Source organism: Sus scrofa, chromosome 12, assembly GCF_000003025.6.
Source record: "Sus scrofa isolate TJ Tabasco breed Duroc chromosome 12, Sscrofa11.1, whole genome shotgun sequence".
Lineage (NCBI taxonomy): Eukaryota > Metazoa > Chordata > Mammalia > Artiodactyla > Suidae > Sus > Sus scrofa.
Genome location: NC_010454.4, coordinates 21,008,784 through 21,034,720, shown reverse-complemented (window position 1 = coordinate 21,034,720; position 25,937 = coordinate 21,008,784). Strand labels below are relative to the sequence as shown.

Below are 25,937 nucleotides of genomic sequence, written 5' to 3'. Positions count from 1 at the left end.
GGATCCATGCAGGCTGAGAAGCTGCAGCAAGCTGCCGACCAACTCATCAGACCACTCAGTCACACTATGTGTCCAGCAATTGGGGTGCAGGGGCGGAGGGGGGGAGATGGCAACATGGTCTCTGACTTTGGAACTTACCATTTGACCCTGGAGATAAAACTTTTAAGACTGAGAATACAACACAGTGCAGCAGGAAACCTGGGACGCTTGGCCCGCGGCACACAGCTGGCATTCCCTCCGTGCCAGCCAGATGCACCTGCCCCAAGGTTGCCAAGAGCCAGAGTCACCAAGCCTGGTCGGCACAGGGCACAGACTCCCACCAACCGCTCCGGGCAGTAGGTTCCTTCCTCCACCCAGGCCTCTTTCCTCTCTCTCTCTTTGGCTCAGCCCCATCCCAGGTATGAGGCCATCACATACCTGAGTTGGCCAGGAAATATTATTGGCCAATGCCACGCCTCAACTTGCAGTGATTCCTAAACTTGATTGATCACCAGAATCCCTGTACAGGAGTTTCCGTCATGGCTCAGCAGTAACGAACCCAATTAGTATCCATGAGGATTCAGGTTCGATCCCTGGCCTTGCTCAGTGGGTTAAGGATCTGGCATTGCTGTGGCTGTGGGGTGTAGGCTGGCAGCTGAAGCTCCAATTCTCCCCCTAGCCTGGGAACCACCATATGCCGTAAAAGGACAAAAAAAAAAAAAAAAAAAAAAAAAGAAAGAAAGAAAGAAAGAAAGAATCCCTGTACAGATTCCTAGGCTCTGCTCTGTCCCAATTCATCAGCATTGCCCAGGACAAGGCTAACTGGGGCTTAGGTGGTGGGGGGACTTTTTTATAAACTCCCAGGGATTCTGGCCAACAAGCCAGGCTGGGGGACAAGCAGCAGCTGGCCAGGAGGCAGGGGAAGGAAACTCCAGGGAGAGAAGAGGCCACTGCAGAGCCCCCAGCCCCTGCTGGCAGCCAGAGCCACAGGCTTCAGGGCGGGATGAAGACAGAGAGGAGACTGGACGAGCCAGGACAGAGCCGGCTGGAGGCGGGCAAGCAGAGGCCCAGTACTGGGCAAGTCGGTCCCCTTGGAGCCTGAGTTTCTTTCTCTGGGAAATGGGAACAGCCGCACTGCTTCACGGGCGTGTTAGAGGGGAAGAAACAAAGCTGCTGGCACAGACTGGCGGCTTCTGCTGCATCTATCCATGGGTGTTTATAAAGCACCTACTGTGTGCCGCACATCGTGTGGGTGCTCAGATGCGAAGAACAGAGAGGCCCTTAGGGCAGAAGGTCCGGAGGAGCGTTCAGGCCATCGTGGGGTGAAGGGGGCCTGCAGGGAGGGGGCGGGCTCTCTGCGAGTGAATAAATGCCCCCCATGCAGCCTCAGGTCCCAGACCTGGGTGAATCTGTGAGCACCAGACCCACCTCAGGGGCTCCTCCCCAACCCCCACCCCCACCCAGTTCCCATTGCCATGTCTGATGCCCCTCCTTCCAAGGTGGGGGCTCTCACAGCCCCTCACCATGGTCTGCACAACCACGGGGCCTCAGAGGAACCTGTGACTGGGTCACACTGGGTTACAGCCTGGGCTCTGTGCCTGGTAGCAGAACCTGGCTCTGGTCCCTCTTTCCTCTCAGCCCCGCAGAGCCCCGGGAGGCACAGGACGCCAGCACTGCAGAAGGGCCGAAGAAGTATTGTCAGGCCTGCTGCTATGCCCAGCTCACCAGCCCCAGACTGGGGTGGCTCCAGACTCAGGCACCCGGGTCTCTTCCTTCCCCCAGGCCCAGTGCAGACCCAGGCACAGGGTGATGCACTGCCGTGGACAGCGTTACTGCCGTGTCATTTCCCTGCAGAAAGTGCTGCCAGGTCACCCTTCCAGGCCGTAGGCATCATGGAGGAAGATTCAGGAGGACTGGCTCCCACTGGCCTGGGAATCAGGTGTGTGTCCATCACCTGAGAGCAGGTGAGACAGTGCCAAGGGCAGTCACAGACCGGTTCACTGAAACTTTTTGTGCAGGAGGTGGTGGGTGGGTGTAGACGACCTGTGAGTCCCTCTGGAGAGTCCCACCACTGGGTCCCCACAATCTAGCCACAGGCACATGTCTCCAGCCGCTGGGGTCAGCCAAGAGGACCTGGACAAAGCCATCAGATTTGCCCACACTGGAGCTCCCATGGTGGCTCAGAGGTAACAAGCCAGACTTGTGACCAAAAGGACGCAGATTCAATCCCTGGCCTTGCTCAGTGGGTTAAAGATCAGGCATTGCTGTGAGCTATGGTGGAGGTTGGAGACGCATCCTGGATCTGGCATTGCTGTGGCTGTGGCTGCGGCCAGCAGCTGCAGCTCCTATTTGACCCCTAGCCTGGGAACTTCCATAGGCCCCGGGTGTGGCCCTAAAAAGAAAAAAAATTGCCCACACCATCTCCAAGGGGACCCCAGGCTGCCACCCCTAGTCACTCTGTCCTGCGGCCCCCACATGCGCAGGCCTAGGCTGAGCACTTCTGGAAAGGGTGGGGCTTTGCCCCCAACCATGCCCTGCCGACCCCCAACCTCAGCACTGCGCCCACTGCCCCTCCTGGCACAGCTCCTGGCACACCTGGCCACTCCTCCTCTGTGGCCTCCTGACCAACCACCCACCCACTCACTTTGTGGGCAGGGGCTTCTTCCCCAGCAGGAAAGTGAAGTCCGGGACCGCCTCTGGGCAGCCCCACACTCTGACCCCTCCTCACTTACTCCATCAGTAAGAGTTGAACCCCCAGAGTCTCCAGGGGGCGGGGAAAGGCCCCTGCCCAAGACCCTGGGGTTGGGCAGAAGTGGGGAGCTCTCAGCTGCTCTTCCCAGCACAGCCACCTCCCCTGCTCCACCCCTGACATGCCAGGCTCCGGACAGGGGCTGAGTCACTGCTCCTTGGAGCCTCAGTATCCCCATCCACACAATGGGACACCTCTTCCCCCACCCTCCCTGCTCCCCAGATATCATTGTTCAGATAAATGAGATCACCCTGCTCGTGAGCCCGGGGCTGGTTGTGGCCGGATGTACGGTGGGGGCCAGGCGGGGCAGGGTATAAAGGGCCTCATTCCCCCTCACTCTGATTGCTGCCCAGGCAGCTGGAGGTGCCAGCACCTGATGGAGCAGAGCCCACACCCCCAGCCTGCTTCGAGTCCTATAGTTGACTCTGTTGGCACAGCCCCTGGACCCCAGGCCGTGGTCCCCGCTACGGGAAAAAAAAACCCACTGTCTTCCACGTCTCTGTGATTGAGGCTGGAAGGGCCATTAGCTAGAGCTCATCCTTCACTGTGGCTTCTGTGATCCAGAGACGGCCTGTGACCTGCCCGAAGCCCTCACACCCACTGCCCACTTCATAGACAGCAGGTCTCCCGGGCCTCTGTTGGTCCCAAACCCCCACCACGCCACGCCTCCCCGGGGCTCTGGCGGCTCCTGGCTCCTCCCTGCCCCGGACCCCAACTTCAGTCTCCAGGCCCCAGGAGACAGCAGGTGGGGGGCCCTGGTGTGGTTCTGCAGCTATGGAGTCCAGACCTGTTGGTCAACTGGGGGGCGGGGCATCTCGTTCCTCCTTAACCCCTTCCATGTACGCCCACTTCTTGAAGAAAACTGGGAAATCGGGTGCCCTGCCCAGTGGTTTCCTGATTTACTCAAAGGAAGACTTCCAGGTTTCGGGGCTCCTCCCCTGCTGGCTCAGCGCCTGCTCCAGAGTGAGGGGGCGGGGCAGGTGCTGGAGCATCCAGGGTCAGGCTGCCCCTTCTCTGTCCCCAGGAGGCAGCCTCCCATCCTCTCCAGCCTCCAAGCTGCTGGAACCGAGGGGGACAATCTGGGGGAGGTTGGCGCTGCCCCTGGGGCACAACCACCCCTGAACGCCCCAACCATTTGAGGAAACAGCCCTGGCAGAGGCCCCACCCTCTCTCCCTGACACCACCCTTCTCTGGAAGCACAGGTTTTAGCGCATAGTCCTGGGGATGAGGCAACAGGAACCCTCAAGCCACAAACCCCTTCCGGGGGTTTCCGGAGACTCACGCAGAACCCTGGGCCCTGATCATCCAGGCTGCCTCCCCCGCCCCCCATTTCCCCCCCCTCCCGGGACTCCCAGGAGGATCCTGATTCCTGTCCTGGCCCTCCTCCCCACCCCCACCCCACTCCTGCATCCCCCTCGCCTCATCCCCTCTTGGAGGAGGAGGGCTCACAGGACTGCAAGGAGCAGCCGATTCATGCTTTACCCCTGTGCCTCCTGAGACCTTCTTGTCCATGTATGGATACGAAAATGAGGTTCAGCGAGAGGAAGGAATTGCCCAAGGTCACAGACCTAATCCTAGGGCAAGAAGAGGCCAGCTCTGGAGTTCCTGTTGTGGCTCAGCGGGTTGCAAACCTGACTAGTCTCCATGAGGATACGGGTTCAATCCCTGGCCTCCCTCAGTGGGCGAAGGAGCCGGCATTGCCGTGAGCTGTGGTGTAGGTTGCCAATGCGGCTTGGATCCTGCGTTTCTGTGGCTGTGACATAGGCCAGGAGCTACAGCTCTGCTTCCACCCCTTGCCTGAGAACTTCCATATGCCACATGGGTGGCCCTTAAAAAAAAAAAAAAGAGGCCATCTAGGACCTCTCCCTGACACCCTGATATCACCCTGGGTCTGGCACTGCCTGGCCCTCCCTCCCTTGGGATCCCAGCCCCTTGGGAGATGCAAGCCATGCCCCCACCCGAGCTCTGGTCTTCACCTTGGTCTAAGATGACCCCTGAATTCCAAGTCAACCACAGATGGTGTCCAGGGACTCCTCCCTCTGCCCCCCTTCCTCCCACCCAAGCCCACCCCTTCCTCACTAGGGCCCTCCTCAGCGGTGGCCACAACCAGGAGGTAGTCCATGTCTGAGTCAACAAGCTTTATTAGTCAGGGAGGGGGGTGGGAAAGGGACTGATGCAGGGGGTGGTGCTGAGACTGAGGAGGCTGGAGGGCCAATGGGAGGGCCCCCAGTGGGGCTGGCCGAGGGAGCAGAGTTCTTAGCGGGTGGTCTGGTGCACCTGCTCGCGAGAGGAGATGACCTTGCCGTCCTGGACCTCTTCCACAATGGTGCGCACCTGGCGGGTGGTCACGGCTGCAGGAGACAGACACTCGGGTGGGCGGGGGCCAAGAGACCCCGGCTCAGCCCCCAGCCCCCTGAACAGAGCCAGCTCTTTCCCCCAGCACCTTGGTGTCCACGCCTCTGCTGGCCCCTCAACATCACATCCGCACAGGCATCCCTCGAGCTTGCCGCTCCCTCCCTTCTATCCCGTCCCTTGCTGGTGCCCCTGGGTGAGTCCTGCCTCCCCCATAGATGGTTAGATTCTTTTTTTTTTTTTTTTTTTGTCTTTGTTTTGCTATTTCTTGGGCCGCTCCCGCGGCATATGGAGGTTCCCAGGCTAGGGGTCGAATCGGAGCTGTAGCCACTGGCCTACACCAGAGCCACAGCAACGCGGGATCCGAGCCGTGTCTGCAACCTACACCACAGCTCACGGCAATGCCGGATCGTTAACCCACTGAGCAAGGGCAGGGACCGAACCCGCAACCTCATGGTTCCTAGTCTGATTCGTTAACCACTGCGCCACGACGGGAATTCCGATGGTTAGATTCTGACCCCCACGTCCTTCTGCGGGAGGAAGACTACACAAAATGGGGTCTACCTCCATTTCTCTCCAGTCTCCAGAGCGTGGACTGTGCTCCCTTGAGACCAGGATCTTCAAGACAAGAACCTGGTCCCATCACCCCATTAGACTGGATGTCCCAGAGCTGGGGTCTTATCTCCCCCCATCAGACTGGGATCTGGAGGACAAGGACCAAGTCCCTTTCTGCCATCAGACAAGAGACCTGAGACACAAGACTGCTTTTGCTCATCTGTAGGGTCTCAAGAGCAAAGATTATGAGACCATTTTCCTATCTTCCCATCAGAGAAGAGTCTCTGGAGCGGGGCCCACATCTCCAGCCTCAAAGTAAAGGCCGCCTCCCTGGTCCACTCCCGTCAGACCTGACAGTGACTCCCTCACCTGATCAGGACTCTGAGCTCTATGGGTCCCTTCCCCCTACCCCTGCTGCGGATCAGCCATCATTTGCCGGAGCTCCTGGGGACCCTCCCCTGCAATGAGCAGATGGGTCGCCAGCCCCATGTAGCCCTGCCCTCAACTCCCAAGATGCTTACGTTCTTTGGGCTTGTACTGAGTCAGGCTGCAAAAAAAAAAGAAAAAAGAAACACAGAGAAGATTAGATGTGGGTCTGAGCCTCACTCCTGCCCCAGGCCCCCAGGCCCCCAGCCCTGGCCCCTTCCCCCCGCCCCCACTCACTGGGCATCCTCGCCCTCCAGCAGGCGGCGGTAGGTGGCGATCTCCTGCTCCAGCCGCGTCTTCACGTCCAGCAGGATCTTGTATTCCTGGTTCTGTTGCTCCATCTCGCAGCGCAGCTGCGCCAGCTGCTCCTCCACGCCACCGATCAGCCCCTGGATCTGGGACAGCTGCACGCAGTAGCGGTTCTCTGTCTCTGCCAGGCTACCCTCCAAGGATGCTTTCTGCAGCAGAGCCGGAGGAGCAGGGGTCAGCGAGGGTGCCCAGGGCCCCCTCCAGGGCCCTGTGGGCGCACCCCGGGCCCGGCAGCGCCCCCTACCATGCTGAGCTGGGACTGCAGCTCGATCTCCAGCGCCTGCATGGTGCGCCGGAGCTCGGAGATCTCGCTCTTGCCGCTCTGCACCAGCTCGCTGTTGGTGGCCACCTCGCGGTTCAGCTCCTCCGTCTGCAGACAGAACACAGGACAGGCAGCGTGAGCCTGGCTTCCCTTCCCCAAGTCACACGACCCCCGTGACGTCGAACGCTCAGCTCAGCGCAGAGCCCGCTGCGTGCCCAGACCCACGCCTGCGCTCCCCCCCCACCCCACCCCCACCACGGCCACGTTCCCGACCTCCCCTAGGTTTCTCAGGCCTCCTCCCAAACCTAACAGTGGACGTAGTGCCCTCTCACCAGCTTCCCACTTCCCTAAACCCAGAAGCCTTTGAAATGATGTTAAGTTTTATCTCTAATCCCTGCAAGTAAGTGGAAGGAGCAAGAGTAGAAAAATTCAGAACCCGCCAGGACAGTAGCCAGGCCCCCTGGTGCTAGTCCCTGACTTCTTCAGAGAGAGGTGGAAGCTCCCTGGGTCTGGACCCTCTGGCTTTATTCCTGGGAGGGATGCTCCCACCCACTCCCGGATCTCAGCTTCAGCCAAGCTCCAGGCCTGTGGATGCAACAGGGGACCCTGACCCCTGGGGTCCGGGTGGCTCCCTGGGGATAAGGCACTCGAGATGCCAGGCGCTGGCTTACTGTGGGGACTCAGACCTTGCCCCCGACCCCTGGGAGAGGCCTCTGGCCTGCAGCAGCCACCCACCTTGCTGAAGAACCAGTCCTCGGCATCCTTGCGGTTCTTCTCGGCCATCTTCTCGTACTGGTCGCGCATCTCGTTCAGGATGCGGCTCAGGTCCACGCCGGGGGCGGCGTCCATCTCCACGTTGATCTCGCCGCCCACCTGGCCTCGCAGGGCGTTCATCTCCTGTGGAGGAAGGGACGGTGGTGTGAGCCTCTGGATGCCAATCCCAGCCCTTCCTGGGCAAGCTCTCCGGATGCCTCCCACGGACTCCTTTGTTCTGCCCGCCCTCTTCCCTCTGACCCTCCTTTGGTTCACCTGCCCTGTGTGGGCTCTGCCGCCACTATTGGACTAGGGCATTCCCTGGGGACAGAAGCTGTGTTTCCCCCATTCAGCTGAGGGCTCTCCAAAGAGAAATCTAATTCTTAGGCCCAAGCCCCCAAAACATCCTCTCTAATTTCCAAATTTCACCATTGGGTCCAGACTTGAGGGGTGTGAGCTGGGGCAAGGAGGTGATTCCCACTATCCCCTGTCCCAGTGAGGAAGGCCAAGACGGGCAGAAGATGCCTCTGCAGGCCCAAGGAGGTTCCCGGACGCAGGGGAGCAAGGTGGCACATGGGGGAGGCTGCCCTGTGTGGGGTCAGGGCCCTGGAGACAGAGCAACACTTGTGACCAGCCCGGGCACCTGTGCTCATCCCGTAGCCTCAGCCTTGGCTCGGCCCCAGAGCACCACCACCCACTCAGCTGCCTCTCTGACCTACTGCCCCAGCCACCTCACCTCCTCGTGGTTCTTTCGGAGGTAGGCCAGCTCCTCCTTGAGGTTCTCGATCTGCATCTCCAGATCGGCTCTGGCCAGGGTCAGCTCATCCAGCACCCTGCGCAGCCCATTGATGTCGGCCTCCACGCTCACACGCAGGGCCTGCTCCGTCTCGAACCTGCCAAGGGAACCAGAGACTTCAGCCACCATGCCTAGCCTGGCAGGTGCATCTTTGGATGATGAGGGGATGGAGTGGAAGCCAATCCCAGCCTTGGGGCCCCGGGACCACGCAGGGCCAGGCCCCACCCCAACCTGGCTTCCTTACGTCCCTCCTCTCTGTGTCCTGCCTCTGCTTCCTCTCGTCCATCCCCTAAGCCCAGAACCTCTGAGCACTTGCTGTGTTTGCTGCATCCTGGACCAAGAGGGGACCCCCTCCACCCCCGGCTCCTGGACCTTGCCACCAATAACTGAGGCATCCTGGGGTGGTGGTGGGGGGGCCTCCAGGTCCTCCCCAACCCCCTGGCCAGGGCTCACTTGGTGCGGAAGTCGTCAGCAGCCAGACGAGCATTGTCAATCTGCAGCAGGATGTTGGCGTTGTCCACGGTGGCTGTGAGGATCTGCGGAGAGAGAGATCAGGTCACTGCGTGGGGGACACTCAGCCCAGACTGGGGTTCTGAGACGGGTCTTCCCACCCCGGGGGGGGGGGCCAGGATGTGGCTGCCTTCTCCAGGAAGCTGCCCTTCCCATCCAGCCTCACCCTTTAATGCCCTGGAGCTGAGGACAGAGGTGGGTCAGTCGGAGTCTGATGCGCTAAAACATGTCTCCCTCCCCCCCGGGACCTGCCTCCCCCTACACAGACCCCCCCACCCCACTCCAGACGCTGCCTTAAGCCAGAGCAGACAGCGGCTGGGAGTGCCAGGCTGGGGATGCGGGAGAGCCGGAAAGGAGCAGGAGGACACCCCGGGGCTGAAGCTGTCCTGAATCCCAGAAAGAGGATGTGGGAAGTGCCTCACTTTACAGCTGGGGCAGTGGTGCTCCTGAGAGGTTCTCCCCCAAGGAAGGTTTAACGAGCCCTCACCAACGAGTAGGTTCCAAATCTGAAGTTGTGACCCCTGCTAACCCCTGACCCCCAGCTCCAGCAGGCAGCCCTGCCCCCACCCCAAATGCAAGGAGCCTCAGTCTGGAGAGATGGGGAAGCCAGAAATATCCCCAAATAAGGTACTCGGGTGGCTTCCTAAAGTCCCGCCCCCTCTCTCCTGCCTCCTCCTCCCAGCAGGTGCCAGCAGGAGCTCACACAGGTCCCTGACTTCATCTTGGCCCCAAATGGCCTTCTTATCCCAAGCACAGGCACCTGAGTATCAGGCAGCCCATGGGCCCAGCCCTCCACATGCGCCCTCTCCTCTTATCCTGTAACCACAAGGGGGCAAAAAGCTCTGTGATGGGAAACTGAGGCTCACGGGAGCTCCACGGGGCCTGCTTGTGCCTAGCCCAGGCCGCTGCCTCCAAAAGGGACCCAAGATGGGCTCCCAGAGGCCAAGCCAGAGCCAAGCTGTCCTTGGCTCCCTGACACCCTGTGGCAGCCCCCAGGCTGGACTGCAGGCCTTGCTCAAGGGCAGGAGGGAAGGAGGGTAAAGCTGTGCCTCCCCCCAGCCGGGTTCCCTCCCACCAGAGCCCCACCTTGCTCTTCAGGTCCTCGATGGTCTTGAAGTAGTGGCTGTAGTCGGGAGCGGGCCCTGGGGCCTGCCTCTGGTACCAGTCGCGGATCTTCACCTCCAGGTCGGCGTTGGCCTCCTCCAGGGCGCGCACCTTGTCCAGGTAGGAGGCCAGGCGGTCATTGAGGTTCTGCATGGTGGCCTTCTCGCTTCCGGCCAGCAGCCCATCAACACCTCCAAAGCCACCACCATAGCCACCGCTGCCATAGCCACTGCTGCCATAGCCGCCACTGCCATAGCCACCACCAGAGCCGAAGCTGTAGCAGCTGGAATAGCTGCTGCCCCCGAGGGCGCTGCCCAGGCCGCTGGCAGACCCCAGCCGGCAGGAGCCGGCACCCAGGCTGCCAGACAGCCGGCAGGAGGTGCGGGATGAGCCGCCCCCCAGGCCAGAGGAGCCCTTGATGGAGCTGGAGGAGGAGAACTGGCGGATGGTGGTGGTCATGGTGGCGGCAGCGGGTGACAGGCAGACACAGAGCGAGAGAGGAGAGAGGCCCAAGGTGCGTGTGGCTGCCGGGGCTCGCCCGCCTGCTTTATAGCCCGGCAAGTGGGCGTAGTGATTACGACAGGCCCGCTCCCCTGTTTCCATTCCCCTGGGCTTTCATCACCGCTGGCCACATGCCAACTCCCAGGTGGCTCTGGGCCCCCTCCCCTCCCACCGTCGGGGCTTTGCCTCATTTCTCCGAACCCCCGTGCTGGGCGTCTGCGTGTGTGTGTGTGTGTGTGTGTGTGTGTGTGTGCCTGTCTCTGGTCTCAGGCCCGTCACCTGTGATTCAGGCGGGCCCTCCAGCTACGCTTTCCCATGACCTAATACGGAGAAGAGGAGCAGGCAGGACGTCACCGTCACCAGGCCCTCCCAGGCAGCTGCCACCCCAGCCACACCCGCCTGGACCCTGCATCTGGCAGGCAAAGGTGTTTGGGAAACGCAGGCAACCCCCAGCCACACAGCACCCGCGCGCAGTCGTGGCCCCGGGCTGGGAGCCGGGGAGATGGCGAGGACCGAGACCCCTCCTTGCCTCCGAGGCTGGACCCCAACCCACTGTAGCTCAGCCAAGTCGGATGGGGGGCCAACTCTAGATGGGGGAGGGGAGTTTCTGTAAATACCGCCACCCATTTATAGAAAGGAAACTGGGGCTGCCCACCTAACCCAGAACCGGGCTGGTGGGGACCCTTCTTTCCTGGTGTTGGGGACATGGCTCAGATCGTCAGTGTCGGAACACGAGACACGTGAACACGGGGAGATCTCGACAAGGCTCTTTACTTCTGCAGAGGGGGCGCGGGTGCTCAAAAAGCGCGTGCAAAGAAGAAAAGACCCTCCCCATTGATCCCTAACGCAGGTGATGGACCTGTCCCTTTCCCATGGGTCAGGTCAGGGCACACATTCTTCCCGGTCGGCTAATCGGAAACGAATTGTTACTGGGAGAAGAGGGAAAGAGAAAGGGTGGCAGGAGGGCGTTTTCAGCCGAAACTGGAGCAAAATGGAGCCACCAAGATTCCCTTTGATAGAAAAGACATTATGTTACTTTCCACACGCGCGCCCAGCCACGACACCCTTACACCTCCCTGGGGGCCTCTGGCGCACTGTCCCCCACCTCCACAGAGCCCTGACACCAAGAAACACTGCAGGGGCTATGTTCCATCGGGCCCGTGTTCTGACCCTGTCCACATCCGCGGAACCCACTGGGGACCCGGCCTCCTTCTCTGACCTTTCGCCAACTTTCTCTCGCAGGTGGGGAGTCCTGGCCAGAGTGGGCAAAGGGGAGCTTAGCTCAGGCTTGGGGCAGGGGGTGGGGTGGTGGCTGGGAGGGGATGGGGTAGTAAAGGGAACAGGAAGAATTGTGAGGGGTAGGTAAACTCCACCCTTACCCTTCCTGCACCCCAAGAGGCCCCCAGTGAGGGGCATTTGCCTTCAAGGTCCCAGCCAGCCCCAAACCTAAAGGACACTGCTCAACAAGAAGTGCTTCCTAATGATCCCCCCCAGACGGTCCCCTCCCCCGCAGCCCCCTCCAGGAGGCCCCACCCCCATCCCCTAACCTGGCCTCTCAGGATGGGCCAGGTGCCTGCCCCACAGCCCCGCCCTGCCCTGCCCACCACCCCCAGCCCAGCCCAGCCCTCCATCCCAGGGTCCCGGCAGGCCCGCTGGGTGGAATGTGTTTGTGCCTCAGACTGCCGAGGCCTTCCACTTCCCGGACAGGCCCAGACAGCCCCTGCCAGCAGCTGAGCGATTCCCCAATGGCCCAGCAGCTGCCAAGTCACCAAAGGAAACAGGACGCCCCCCCCCCACTCAGCCGCAGGGCAGTCACCCTGCTCCCCTCCCCACCTGCAAGCTGGACAGAGCCTATCTGGTTTCCCTGGCTGGCCATGCCACTGCCACCCCTTTAGTACCCTGGATCACTCCTTTGGAGAGCCCCCCCGCACCCCCTCCCCCACCTCTGATCTTGACCCTGCACCCGCCTCAGGCTGAGGCAGGGAGCTCTCTGTAACAGGTGTGGCTGCCCGGAAACTCTACGGGAACCTCCCAGAGACCAGCCACAGGCAATGGGGACCCAGGGGCTGATTCTCGGAAACTTTCCCAGCCCGATGGGCTGCCCCATCCCTCCTGCCTCCCTCCTTTGAGCCCCAGGCCAGGATGGGTTGGGCAGAACAGCTTGGCAAGTGACAAGCAGCCCCACATCCTCAGCAAACCCTCCTTGTCTTCCCCCACCTCTGCACGGTCTCTCAGCCCCCACTGCCCAAGCCAATGACAAGACAAAATCACAGGAGGCATTGAACTTCACGCAAAGCTTTAATTGCAGTCACCGGGGCAAAGCCAGGAGGCACCCTTCCCCGCTTGGTGAGGGGCTGTAGGAAGCAGAGAGAGAAAGGCAACAGCTCTTGGGTGGTGGCCCAGACGGGCACTGGGGGCGCAGCAAATAGCAGGCTGGGAGCTGGAGGCCAGGGCTGCCCCTTGACCCTGGAGGCTGGGCTGCCGCAAGTGGAAAGGGGCCTCAGTGGGTAGAGCGATGGACCTGCTCGCGGGAGGAGACCACCTTGCCGTCCTGGACTTCCTCCATGATGGTACGCACCTGACGGGTGGTCACCGTGGCTGCGGGCGGAGGAGGAGGGAGACACAGGGAAGCTCAGGCCAGAGGCACTGCCCAAGCCCCCCCCCACACACACAAGGGTCCTCAGCCTCACCCCACCCGCCCTGGGCAGGACGGGGCAGGCGCTTACCTTCCCGGGTGGGCTGTGAGACCAGGGACGAGGAGTATTGGGCGGCCAGGCTGCAGGGAGACAGGGCAAAAGGGGGACCTGTCAGCCCCAGGGGGTAGCAGTTGGGAGCCCAGCCCCCTGGGAGGAGGGGCAGCTGAGAAGACCAGAGCAAAGGGAGAGAGGTCCCAGCAAATCCAAGAGAAGTCCCAGCAGGGAGCGCACGGGAAAGGATGGCAACCATGGGTCAAAAGGCACAGGCTCAGTGGGCAGGAGTAAGGAAAGGGACCCTTCCAGCAGAAGACCCAGAGGCACTTTGTGGCCAAGCAGGGATTCACAAGAAGCTGAGCGAGTGGTTTTTCCATATCCAGAAGGGTCCCCCAAGTAGACTGAATTGAAGCAGGAAAGACTGTGGTTAGACTACGGATGGACTTAGCCATCGTCGGGGGCAAAAAGCTGGGATGTATGACTAAGCATAGAGACTCCAGGACATTCTCAGCCCCTTCACACTGGGGCTGATCACCGTCCCAGCTCCCAACCAGATTGTCACCCCTCCCAGGCCATGGCATCACCCACCACACAGTCATTGGAACAAGAAACCCAGGGTCATCGTGTGCTCACTCAATATTTAATGAGTCCCACCTTCGAGCCACGCTCACCCCGAGTTCAGGCATCCAGACCTGCTGTTTTTTGCTATAAGACGTCCTCTTGATGCTCCACCTGCCCTTCCCTGCCCTCCACCCTGCCTTATGGCAGAACTTCTCTGGCCTCATTCGCTGCAGCAGCCTCCTGACAGGCCTCCCTGACCCCTACGCTGGTCCCTCCTGCATTTCTCCCTCTGCAGCCAGAGTGACTGTTCTAACGTATCTTGATGAGCCTAACTCTGCACAAAATCCCTCCCCTCCACCCATGGCTCCCCAGAGCCTACACCATCTAGTCTGATGCCAGCTTCCCTTCCTGCAAACCTCCACCCCTCCCCCTGCCTTGGCAAGTGCTGCCCTCCCCCGACCCCCCCCGGGGCGAGGCCTCCCACCGAGCCCCCCACTCACTGGGCATCCTCGCCCTCCAGCAGGCGGCGGTAGGTGGCGATCTCCTGCTCCAGCCGCGTCTTCACGTCCAGCAGCACCTGGTACTCGTGGTTCTGGCGCTCCATGTCACAGCGCAGCTCGCACAGCTGCTGCTCGATGCTGCTGATGAGCCCCTGCAGCTGGGCCAGCTGAGCCCCGTAGCGCGCCTCGGTCTCCGCCAGGCTGCCCTCCAGCGATGCTTTCTATGAACCAAGGTGTAGGTGGCCGGTGAGACCCAGCTGGGACCCTTCCCCCACGGGGGAGCAGCCTGAGTGCTGCCAGCGTGGTGGGGCAGGGAGACAATGGTTCTCTGAGTGGGGGTCCACGAGGCGGGGGCCACCCTGGGTGACGGGTACAGGGCAGGGAGGGGCGGAGACCCTACCATGCTGAGCTGGGACTGCAGCTCGATCTCCAGGTTCTGCACCGACCGCCGCAGCTCCGTGATCTCAGTACGGCTGCTCTGCAGGGCCTCGGTGTTGGTGGCCACCTCGCGGTTCAGCTCCTCCGTCTGGAAGGCAGGGTGGACCCCAGGGGGATTGAGAAGGTTTGCAGAGGTGGGACCCAGACCTGCCCACCCACGGTCTCTGGGGGGGCCGGCCCGGAGCCCACCTGCACACAGACAGCCTCTGTGTCCAATACTGGAACTTGCAGGATTCAGCTAGTTCTGCGAGCATTTGCTTCATTACTGGGCTGCAAGCGTTGCTCAAGGGCAGGCCCCGGGTTTTACTCTTTGCGTGCCTGTCACTGGGCACTGCGGGTGCACAGTGCCTGCTTACTGAGGACATGCAGAGCCAAACACATGCCTACCTATGAATGCCCAGGCTGAGAATCCCTAGTGCCGTCAGGAGACCTGGATCTGCTCCCCAGGCCACAGTGAAGGGTTGTATGAGTGTGAGGCCTCTCCCAGCCTCCCCATCTCCCCCAGATCGTGAGGGGGTTGGTCTGACTAGTTTCCAAAGGTCTTTCCAGCTGGGAATCCTTTGGATCTGTGAGTTTTCCAGCCCCTGCTCAGCACCCAGCCCAGGCATGCACATGTGTGCACACCTGCACACCTGCTCACGCTGGCCACCCACCTTGCTGAAGAACCAGTCCTCAGCATCCTTGCGGTTCTTCTCGGCGATCTTCTCGTATTGGTCGCGCATCTCGTTCAGGATGCGGCTCAGGTCCACGCCGGGGGCGGCGTCCATCTCCACGTTGACGTCCCCGCCCACCTGGCCTCGCAGGGCATTCATTTCCTGGGCAGAGAGGGGATCAGGAGCTCACCCAGGGCCATCCTGGGGAGGGTCCCTGGGGCTGCCTCTACCGCCTCGGGGAGATGGGTGCAGAGGACAGACAGACAGACGCAGACACGCCAAGTGCTCCAACCCCTGAAGATGGAGGCAGACGTGGTCACGTCTCAAACGTGCAGGGCTGCGGATGTTGACAATCTCCCCGAACACACTCGGAGAGGTGGACTCTGCCCAGTCCGGATGTGTGCCCGGGGCAGGAGAATGGCAGCTCCCCCATCACGGTGGGGGATGAGCCCCACCCCCTTGCCCCCCCCCACCAACCATGCAGTACAGGCGGGGGAAAGCGGCCCCACGTCCATCCTGGGGAGTCAGACCTCACCAGGAAATGCGAATCTGCTGGGGAGATGGGTACAATCCCCATAACCAGCCTCAAAGCCAAGTGGAGACACTTTATGGACTCCTGCTGCTCAGACAACCTCAGGGAGGAACTCAGATCAGGCCAGCCCAGAGGTCCGATGGGAAGGAAGCCACAGGCTCAGTGCCCCTGCAGGGTCTTGGATGTCCATCCTGGGAGGCGGGAAACGCGGCAGAGGGATGGAGCCGGAGCTGGATGTGGATATGGCTCAGACAGCCCCTGTGCAGCCTTGCATAAACTCCTTGACCTCTCTGAACCTCCGTTTCCTCCTTGGTAAAAGGCTGATTTGCTCCTTTCTCCCAGTGATACTGTCAGTATCAGCTGAGATAATCGCTGCAATTCACTTGTAACGTGCTGGGCAGGTGCTCCTTGCTGTTATGACTGGCGCTATTACCATTAATTATAATAATTAGCACGCATGTTCTTAGACGGATGCGCCCATTAGATAGTTAACTGTCACCACCCGGTAGACTGCACCTCGAGGGACAAGAAAAGTATCTTTGTGGGAACAGGGTCCCCCAGGCCTCACCCAGGGCCCTCTGGGGGTCTCCCAGGGTCACAGCCAGATCCCACCAGAAGTGGGAACTGGGTGGAGAGCACAGCCCTGGCCCAGGCAGATGTGGAGGTCCCAGCCGTGCTTAATCCCAGGCGAGTTTGTCCTGTACCCCTGAGCCGGCCTCACCTCCTCGTGGTTCTTTCGGAGGTAGGCCAGCTCCTCCTTGAGGTTCTCGATCTGCATCTCCAGGTCGGCTCTGGCCAGGGTCAGCTCGTCCAGCACCCTGCGCAGCCCGTTGATGTCGGCCTCCACGCTCATGCGCAGGTTCAGCTCCGTCTCGTACCTGGTGGGGGGTGGGGGGGGCAGGGAGCAGGGAAGCATGAGCCATGGGGTGCCTGTGGGAGGCAGAGCCGGACCCCCACCAGCCCCCGAGGTGCCCCTGAGGCCCAGACTCACTTGGTGCGGAAGTCGTCAGCTGCCAGGCGGGCGTTATCGATCTGCAGCACCAAGTTGGCATTGTCGATGGTGGCTGCCAGGATCTGGGGGGACACGGCGGGCTTGGTGAGCAAGCACCCCCAGCAGCCCCAGGAAGGCCTCGCAACAGCCCTCTTGCAGCGCTTTGGAGAGTGGGCCAGAGTGAGGGGGATCAGGATCCCTATGGTCTCCTCCCAGCTCCCTATGGGGGGGCTCACGAGGGGTGGGGGCACCCTGCCCAGGCTCCCATAACCATGACGTCAGGAGCGGAAGCCATGGGGCACCCCTCTCCTGCCATGGGGGTCACTGCCCAAGCTGCCGGACCCTCACTCCATCTTCCCCAAAGAAATTCACCACTTTGGGTGAATTTGCCCAAAGAGGCAAATTTAAGCTCAGTTGCCCCCTCCTCCAGGAAGCCCTCTTGGATTACCTGGGTCCTTCCTCCCTGTCATAGCTTCCCTTGGCCCATGTCTTTTAGACAGTACTTCTCCCATGCATGATTTTTTTTTTTCTCTTTTTAGGGTCACACCTGCCGCGAATAGAAATTCCCAGGCTAGGGGTTAAATCAGAGCTGCAGCAACCAACCTATGCCACAGCAACGCCAGATCCTTAACCTACTGAGAGAGGCCAGGGATCGAACCCTCATCCTTATGGATACTAGTTGGGTTAGTTACTGCTGAGCCGCAACAGAAATTCCAAGTACAATTTTTTTCCATGACTTTTTTGTGTTGTTTTTTTTTTTTTTTCCCTCCTCCACTGGACTCTGTGCTCCAAAGGAACAAGGCCGGGCCTGTCTCCTTCTCTTTGGCATTCCCAGCCCCAGGCACGGTGCCTGGCCAGAGTCAGCCCCCGGGAAACATTAGTTTAATTAAATGATGAATTAATGAATGAATAAGGTTATGAGCAGCCCCACCTCAAACACAGGGCAAAGTTTTCGTTTCCCCCAGGGACACCCGGGAGGTTTAAACGATAACAGGGAAGGGAGGGGCTCTGGAAGGAGCAGAGGGTTGGTTACTATTATTGCTGCCTTTGTTGTTGTTGTGAGAAACGCCTGAGAGAGGCTCCACTCAAGGGCCATGGGGATGGGAGGAGGGCAAGGTCCCTCCTCACTGCCCAGAAGAAACAGAGAGGAGGTGTGGGTGGAGGTGGGGAGAACTGGGAATTTTTTTTTTTTTAATTTTTATTTATTTATTTACTTATTGGTCTTTTTCTAGGGCCGCTCCCACGGCATATGGAGGTTCCCAAGGCTAGGGGTCAAAGTGGAGCTGTAGCCACCGGCCTACACCACAGCCACAGCAACGCGGGATCCTTAACCCACTGAGCAAGGCCAGGGATCAAACCCACAACCTCATGGTTCCTAGTCAGATTCGTTAACCACTGTCATGGTTCCTAGTCAGATTCGTTAACCACTGCGCCATGATAGGAACTCCAGAACTGGGAATTTTTTAAGACTTGAAGGCTAAAGAGTAGATGTTAAGAGAGGGCAGCACCCAGGAGGCAAAAGCAATAAACACGTCCTGGGCCTCAGAGCCCATCTGGGGCCCTAGGTTCTGAGACGTGATGCTGGGCAAAGCTCGGGTTCCAGACTGAGCCCAAGGCCAGTTTGTTACCAGCCCCAGGGCCTCAGAGGGACCATCTGGACCCGCCCCTCACCCATCTCCCTGCACTGGCGGCTGATTGAACCCAGAGAGGCCGGTCAGTGACTCAGAGGCCTGGTTCACTGGGCTCTCGGGGTTGGTGGAGAGGAGCTGGCTGACCCCAGAGCTCAGCCCACTGACTCACCAGGGCTCCCCTGGGCTCCCTGCTGCCCGGACCAAGCCCAGTATCTGATCTGGCACTCCCAGCAGCTCTGTTTCCAGGGAGCAATTGCAGGAATTCCCTTCCTGGCGCGGATCCCTGGCAGGAGCAGTCACAGCCCCTCACAGGGGCCAACGGTGGGCCTGGTTCTCCACCAGGAAACCAAGCAGACCTGACCCCCCGCCAGCCAGTCCCAGACCCAGCGCTTCCCAAGCCCTTGGCTCTCGCACCTCTTTGACCTCTCACCTGCCTCGGAAGGCTGCAGCCCTGTAGGAACCTCCAGGGGCAAGGCCTGTGCAAAAGACCCAGGTGCCACGTTTACAGAATGCCAAGGTCACGTCCCTAAAGGTCAGGAGTGTGTGGTGTGTGTGTGTGTGTGTGTGTGTGTATGCGTGCGTGTGTGTGTGTGTGTGTGTGTGTGTGTGTGTGTGTGTGTGTGTTGTCTCCTCCAGCAGATTAAGTCAGAAAAAATCTTCCCCCTGTGTGCTTCCAGTCTGAGTGAGAAGGCATAGCTCTGGGAGTTCCTGTCGTGGCACAGTGGTTAACGAATCCGACTAGGAACCATGAGGTTGCAGGTTCGATCCCTGCCCTTGCTCAGTGGGTTGACGATCCGGCATTGCCGTGAGCTGTGGTGTAGGTTGCAGACGTGGCTTGGATCCCACGTTGCTGTGGCTCTGGCATAGGCCAGGGGCTACAGCTCCGATTAGACCCCTAGCCTGGGAACCTCCATATGCCGCGGGAGCGGCCCTAGAAAAAAAGGCAAAAAGACAAAAAAAAAAAAAAAAAAGAAAGAAAGAAAAGAAGAAAACACAGCTCCTTTCCCCAGGGACTCCTGCCTCAGTCTGCAAGGAGAGACAGCCTCTGCCCTTAGGGACACCCAGAGGGACCATCACAGAAGGAGTAAGAAGGACCCACAACCAAAGCAGCTGTGAGAACATGTCAGACTCAGTGAAATCAGCACAGTGAGCAAAGCACAGGTGGAACCTCAAAGTGTAGAAGGGACCCCAAGATCTGAGGATAAAAGCCAAGTGCCATCCATTCAAGGAGGACTGCCTGGAGGAGGTGAGGCAGGCGAGGGAGTGGAGAGGATTCAGAAGGGTATGGGATCATGAAAAGGAGACATCCAGCCTCATCCCCCAGCAGCCACCTGGGTCCATGCTAATCTCCATACCCGGAAGGCCTTCTGCTGCCCTCAAGGTTCTGAAGCCTTCCCTGCCCACGTCCCCATCACCCACCCCAAATGCCCTCGCCCAGAAGGAGGCGCTCCAAACAGCCACCCGGTATGGGACGTCCTCCAGGACTTGGACCAGTGGCGGGCACAGGGCTGTGATCCAGAGCAAGGGAGAGAGTGAAGGAATGAAGGAAGGAAGGATGGAGACGTAGCAGGGAGAAGAAATGTCTGCCAGGTCCAAAGCTGAGACGGCGTGAGTCAGAAGCAGGTACCAAGGACAGAGGCCCGGCCGCTCCCACCTTGCTCCGCAGGTCCTCGATGGTCTTGAAGTAGGCGCTGTAGTCGCGGGCAGGCCCGGGGCCCTGCTTCTTGTACCAGTCGTGGATCTTCACCTCCAGGTCGGCGTTGGCCTCCTCCAGGGCGCGCACCTTGTCCAGGTAGGAGGCCAGGCGGTCGTTGAGGTTCTGCATGGTCTCCTTCTCACTGCCCCCCAGCAGGGCGTCGGCCACGCCAAAGCTGGAGCCGAAGCCCCCGCCCAGGCTGCAGGTGTAGCCCCCGCTGTAGCCACCCCCCAACCCCGCGGAGAAGCGGGACGAGGCCATGGACATGTTGCCGCAGGTACCGGCTCCCAGGAGGCTGGGGGCCCGGCAGGCGCCCCCAACGCGGATGGAGGAGACCCGAGAGAAACCCCCGCCGGGCACACACAGGCCCTTGACGGAGCCGGAGGTTGAGAACTGGCGGATGCTGGTCGTGGTGGCCATGGTGTCCACAAGTCGGATGGAGGATCTGGTCTGGACAGAGACCCCGGGCAGCCCTTTATAGCCAGGCTCAAAGGGGGGCTGGGTCCCTGGCCCTTGAAGTCAGAGCCAAACCCCCAGCCATGTAATTTGCTGCCACACCAGCCGCCCAGGGCCTGGGGCTCAGGCCGGACACACAGATCTCATCCGTGGGCCCCCTCCCCCGGCAGGAGCCTGGCCTGGGCACGAGGGCCTCTCAGCAGCCCATTGTCTGTTGGAAACAAAAGTGGGGCTGGAGCCGCAGCCCCGGGGCAGGGTGATCCTCCATCCTCAGCGGCAATTAGGCGGCTGAGCTCATTCTTGGGGGGAGACTAGAGAACAAGGCTCCACAGGCCTGGAGCCTGGGGCTGGGCTAGCCCCTCGCCCAGGATTCCTGAGTTCCAGATGCGGGCGCGCAGCCTCTCCCAGGCACAACCGGGCCCTGAGGCCACTCCCCAGGCTGGAGGGGGTGGGGGGGCGAAGCAGCCTCTGATCTGAGGGCCTCCCCCACTCCCACCCCATCTCCTGGGGTCATTCTAGGTCTGTGGGAGGAGAGGCACCCCTGGCCTGGACGCTGCCCTATCAGAGGCAAACAGACAGCAGAGCTTCAGATGCAAGCTTTCGGGAATCCGGTCCAAGAGCCTCAGTTGCCTCGTTTGTAAAATAAGGGTAAGGCCTGCTTCCCACAGTCTTTGACACCTGGGAGCCAGGAGGTCACCCTCGGGTGAGTCTGTGACATCGGTCAAGCTGGGCTGATGGAGAGGAAGCAGCAGAGTTTCGGGTGACCGCTCCTGCTCATCGCCCCCCACCCTGTACCCCTGTACCTGAGGAAAGACACTCCCCAGGGGCTCCCCGAGGAAGTGTGGGGTGCAGGGCCTGTGTGGCGGGCAGCTCTCCACCCATGGCGCCACGCCCTGGGGAAGGGCGGCCCCTGCGAGGGAAAAAGCGCAATCCCACATCCTGGCTGCTGGCACCTGCCCGCACCGACAAAGAGATTACCAACCTAATCTCCTCGGTGCTAATGATTTAGGCGCTGCCAGGACCCTGGCGTCTGCACGGGGCCTGTCTGAATGGGGAGCTTCCAGGGGCGGCGAGGCCCTGGGGCCAGGCAGGGGTGGGAGTGGGGGGGGCACGTGGGTGGCCTGGGCTCTCAGCCCACCCACAGGGACAGGGAGGGAGTTGGGGTTCCACGAGGATCAGAGCTGTTGTGCTGAGGCCAGACTGCTGGGCGGACTTCCTGCCTAGAAAGTGGGTGGCCTCGCTCGCAAGGGTGTCTCCTTGCTTGGACAGTGGGGGCTGCACGAGCTACTGAGAGAGGGACAACCTGGACTTTATCCTGCTCCCACCCTGCCCGTAAAGTCCGGGGGTCCCCAGGGTTGCTGGAGGTGGGGAGGGGGCCTCAAAGCCAAGACTAGGGAGCACGTCAGATCACCAGGGCTCCTCCAGGTCAGGAATCAGGGAGGACTTCTGCTCCTCCAGGAGAGTCTTGGGGGAGGGAACCAAGAGAACCCGGGGTCACCTGAGTGGGTCAGAGGCCAGCCTTGCACCAGCCTCACAGGGAATGACCTTCCCCCTCCCTGCTGCCAGGAACCCCTCTCCCTCTGACGGCCCTCGATCCTCCAGGCAGGCCTCCCTCGGTTCAGAGAAGTAAACTTGTTTGGTTTGGTTTGGTTTGCTTTGGTTTTGTCTTTTTCAGGCTGCACCTGCATATGGAAGTTCCCAGGCTAGGGGTCAAACCGGAGCTGCAGCTGCCCAGCCTACACCTCAGCCACAGTAACACGGGATCTAAGCCACATCTGCGACCTACACCACAGCTCACGGCAACACTGGATCCTTAACCCACTGAGCAAGGCCAGGATTCGAACCTGCGCCCTCGTGGATATTAATCGGGTTCGTTTCCGCTGAGCCGGGACGGGAACTCCAAGGGGTAGAGAATTTATGAACCTTCCTTTCTCCATCCCAGGTCACCAAGACTTCACCACCCCGCCCCCAAATCACTACGTCAGAGGTCTGGGCCTCGGTTTCCCACACCAGTGACCCCCCAGGCCCTTGGCCTCTGGGCTTTGGAGACTCCACCACCTGTGGGCTCCCTCTGGCACCTCACCCCAGAGGGCCTCCCTGGCTGAAGGGCAGGCCCAGCTCAGCCCCTGATCCCCAGGGGGAAAGGCGGAGTTAGACCCTCCAGAGAGCGAGGCCAGCCCGGGCAGGCCTACGATGACCTAGACATTCCTCCTGCACAGCTCAGGACAGCCCCGGCCAGACCCTCCCAAGCGCACCGCGAGGGACTGAGGCACGGGGTGCCTGAGCCGCAGGCAGGCAGGCAGGCAGGCGGGTGGGGCCCGGCGCCTCCGCAGAGCCGGGCCTGAAGCCAGAGCCACAGCAGCGCCCACTCTCCCCGCCAGGGGAGGAAAGCCTGGCAGGAGCCGGGCGGAGGGCTGTACCGAGGTCCTCTCGGCCATGACTCCTCCTGCCCAGGCCTGTCCTCCGCCCCCGGCAGGGAGAGGCCCCTGGCGGCTGGAGGGGCAGCACCGGGCCCACAGCCCCCGTGGTTGTCAGCAGCATGGCCCCCAAGGTGGAGGAGAGAAAAAGGAGGAGGCGACCCAGCCCCAGAGGCTGCTGGAGTCCCACACAGTGGGGAGGGGACAGGAGGAGGCCCAGGGAGCTGGCCCGGATGGCTCCCGGCATATCCCCGTGTCCTCACACCAGCCCCAAGCATGACGGAGCCCACAGGCCCTGGGTCTCCTCTCCAGAGGCTGCTGAATAGCCGTCGTGCTCTTGGGTTGAGACAGGCCTGGCCTTGGATCTGAGCAGGACCAGGGTGTTGGAGGGGGGTCCCCGGAACTTCACCCACCCTGTGATGTTGACAGGAGGTGTAAGGTGGGAGTTCCCGTCGTGGCGCGGTGGTTAACAAATCTGACTAGGAACCATGAGGTTGCGGGTTCGGTCCCTGCCCTTGCTCAGTGGGTTAAGGATCCGGCGTTGCCGTGAACTGTGGTGTAGATTGCAGACGCAGCTTGGATCCGGCGTTGCTGTGGCTGTGGTGTAGGCCAGCAGCTACAGCTCCGATTGGACCCCTAGGCTGGGAACCTCCATATGCCACAGGAACAGCCCAAAAAATGGCAAAAAGACAAAAAAAAAAAAAAGGTGTAAGGTGTAGAGTGACCTGGTGGGGAGGCTGGGGGGGGGGGGCGGGGGTCCTGTATACAGCTGATGTTCAATCGATGCCTATCAATGTTGACAAATGTCCTGCCACCTTGGCTCCTATCAGCCCTCCAAGCATCCACTGTCACCCCCCCAGGACAGTGCCCACCCCCCACCCCATCCCAGGGCACAGCGTGCACACAGCAGGTGCTCTGTAGGTGCTTGTCGTGTGGTTAGGAACAGGGAGCCCGGGCTGCGACTGGGGTGGAGACAGGGACCCAGGAAGGGGAGACGCAGCCACCGACCCTCCCCGCAAAGGGAAAGGTCCATGTCAGGGCCCTGGGGTGGGGTGCTCCCAGCTGGCACCTCGGCTTGGCTCTGGAGGAGAGGACCCCCCACATCCTTGCGGGGTCCCAAAGACCTTGACTCCACCCCCCAGCCCCTGCCACCAGGGCCCATCAGGCTCTCTCCTCACAGACACTGAGCCCCTCTCACGGTGCCCAGGGTAGGTTGGGATGCTCAGGGCCACCAAGGAGCCCACAGGGGCCCCACCCCTTACATCACCCCTGATGCTCCCCCTCCCCAGCCAGGCCCCCACCCCCTCCGAAGTGCACCTGCACCAGCCACGCCTGCCCTCAAGTGGCAACCTCTTCTCCCTCTATTCTGTTTCCTCGGCCTCTGTCCTGAGGCCCCAGGGCCACCCTGCCCAGATCCACCCACTAATGATTTGTGTTTGGCTCCAAAGAAGGCCCCACCCTCCACCTACGGGAGAAGGTGGGGGGACTGTGGGAGATGCGGAAGCTTCCTGGGGCTCAGGGGAGGAGTCAGAGGCAAGGGGTCCTCCAGAACCCCCTGCACACCAGGAGCCCCCAGGTGTCCCGCCCCGCCCAGGGACAAGGGCCCCAGCCAGCTCCCTCTAACTGGTTTCCAGGAAATATCTGCCTGGGTGGACCCAAGACAGGACTCAGCCACCTGGGGATAGGGGACCCTCCGCCTTTCCAGGCAGAGCCATACCAGGGACCCAGGGTCCCTCCCCAAGAAGGGCCCGGAAGCTCTAGTGGGACCCAGGCCAGGAAGAAAGGGCAAGGGACAGACCAGACCAGCGGGAATGGGTGCGGAAAGGTCTGGAAAGGGAACCCAGGCCTGAGGGAGACACACTGGGAACACTTGCTGCCTCCCACGGGCTGGAAGATGCTGGCTCGACAGGGCAGGCTTGTCCCCCAGCCCCTCCCCCTTGCCTCTCCCCCCTCCCCAGGCCTGGGGGAGGGGTGGGGGAGGGGTGGGGGAGGCTGAGAGGGGGCCCCCCATGGGTGGGTTCCCTCTTGGGCCTCAGGTTCACCCCCTCACCACCTTGCCCTGCAGACAGGCTCAAGGGGCCCTGAGGCCCTGGGGAGCCAAGAGAGGACCCTAAAGGGGCTTCACGCTCCTTCTCACCTTGCAGACCCCAGCCCCCCAGGCCTCTGGGCCCTGCCCCCACCCCCGACTCTGCCCTTGGCCCTCTGTCCCTGGCTCTTTGTCTCCGGGCTGACAGCCAGCCCACCACGACGTGACCCACACACCTGACCCCTGAGGGGGAGGCTTGGGATGGAGGATCCTGGAAGGAGCAGGAAAGGGGGGTCAGGGAGGAGGGACCGGAGCAGGAGGATGTGTGCAGGCCAGGGGAGGCAGCAGGGCCTTTAATCCCCCTGCTCCAGCCCCAGGAGGTCCATGCGGCAAGGGAGGTCGTCCGTCCTGCCCAAGGGCAAAGTGGGACAACAGGTAGGAGCACATCTGTGGCTTTAAGCTTCTAAAATTGGGTGCTCCCATAATGGCACAGCGGAAACGAATCCAACTAGTATTCATGAGGATGCGGGTTCAATCCCTGGCCTCGCTCAGTGGGTTGAGGATCCAGCATGGCCGTGAGCTGTGGTGTAGGTCGCAGACGCAGCTCAGATCCCCCCATTGCTGTGGCTGTGGTGTCGGCTGGCAGCTGCAGCTCCAATTTGACCCCTAGCCTGGGAACCTCCGTTTGCTGCAGGTGCAGCCCTAAAAAGAAAGCAAAAAGCACGTAAGAAGAAGAAGAAGCTTCTAAAATTGTAATTTGGCTGAAATAACATGTAACATATATTATAAATGTTTCTTGGAAATCGATTTTATGTTCACAAGAAAAAAAAAAAACAGGTCTGCAAGTAAATAATAAAGAACACGTCTTTTGTGATAGCCCCAAGAGAGTAAAACAACTTGCTGAACTAAAAATTAATTACTTAATTAGGTATTTGGAAGTTTCCTTGTGGCTCAGCACATGAAGGATCCAGGGTTGTCACTGCTGTGGCTCAAGTCACTGCTATGACACAGGTTCGATCCCTGGCCTGGGAATTTCCACATGCCATGGGC

At 60.7% G+C, this 25,937-nt stretch overlaps 2 protein-coding genes across 2 annotated transcripts; both read right to left on the bottom strand.

Annotated features, from left to right (window-relative positions):
- Nucleotides 4,846–10,326, bottom strand: LOC100737113 (keratin, type I cytoskeletal 17). Its single transcript, XM_003482984.3, has 8 exons — nucleotides 9,778–10,326; nucleotides 8,635–8,717; nucleotides 8,122–8,278; nucleotides 7,368–7,529; nucleotides 6,615–6,740; nucleotides 6,299–6,519; nucleotides 6,157–6,182; nucleotides 4,846–5,079 (listed from the first exon to the last, which is right to left on the bottom strand). Exons 1-8 carry the CDS (start codon nucleotides 10,252–10,254, stop codon nucleotides 4,985–4,987), a joined length of 1,347 nt encoding a protein of 448 aa, XP_003483032.1. The 5' UTR covers nucleotides 10,255–10,326; the 3' UTR covers nucleotides 4,846–4,984.
- LOC100737030 (keratin, type I cytoskeletal 42) lies at nucleotides 12,598–20,539 on the bottom strand. Its single transcript, XM_003482983.3, has 8 exons — nucleotides 19,947–20,539; nucleotides 16,662–16,744; nucleotides 16,392–16,548; nucleotides 15,139–15,300; nucleotides 14,448–14,573; nucleotides 14,048–14,268; nucleotides 13,023–13,072; nucleotides 12,598–12,894 (listed from the first exon to the last, which is right to left on the bottom strand). The coding sequence occupies exons 1-8, from the start codon at nucleotides 20,406–20,408 to the stop codon at nucleotides 12,797–12,799; spliced, it is 1,359 nt and encodes a 452-aa protein (XP_003483031.1). The 5' UTR covers nucleotides 20,409–20,539; the 3' UTR covers nucleotides 12,598–12,796.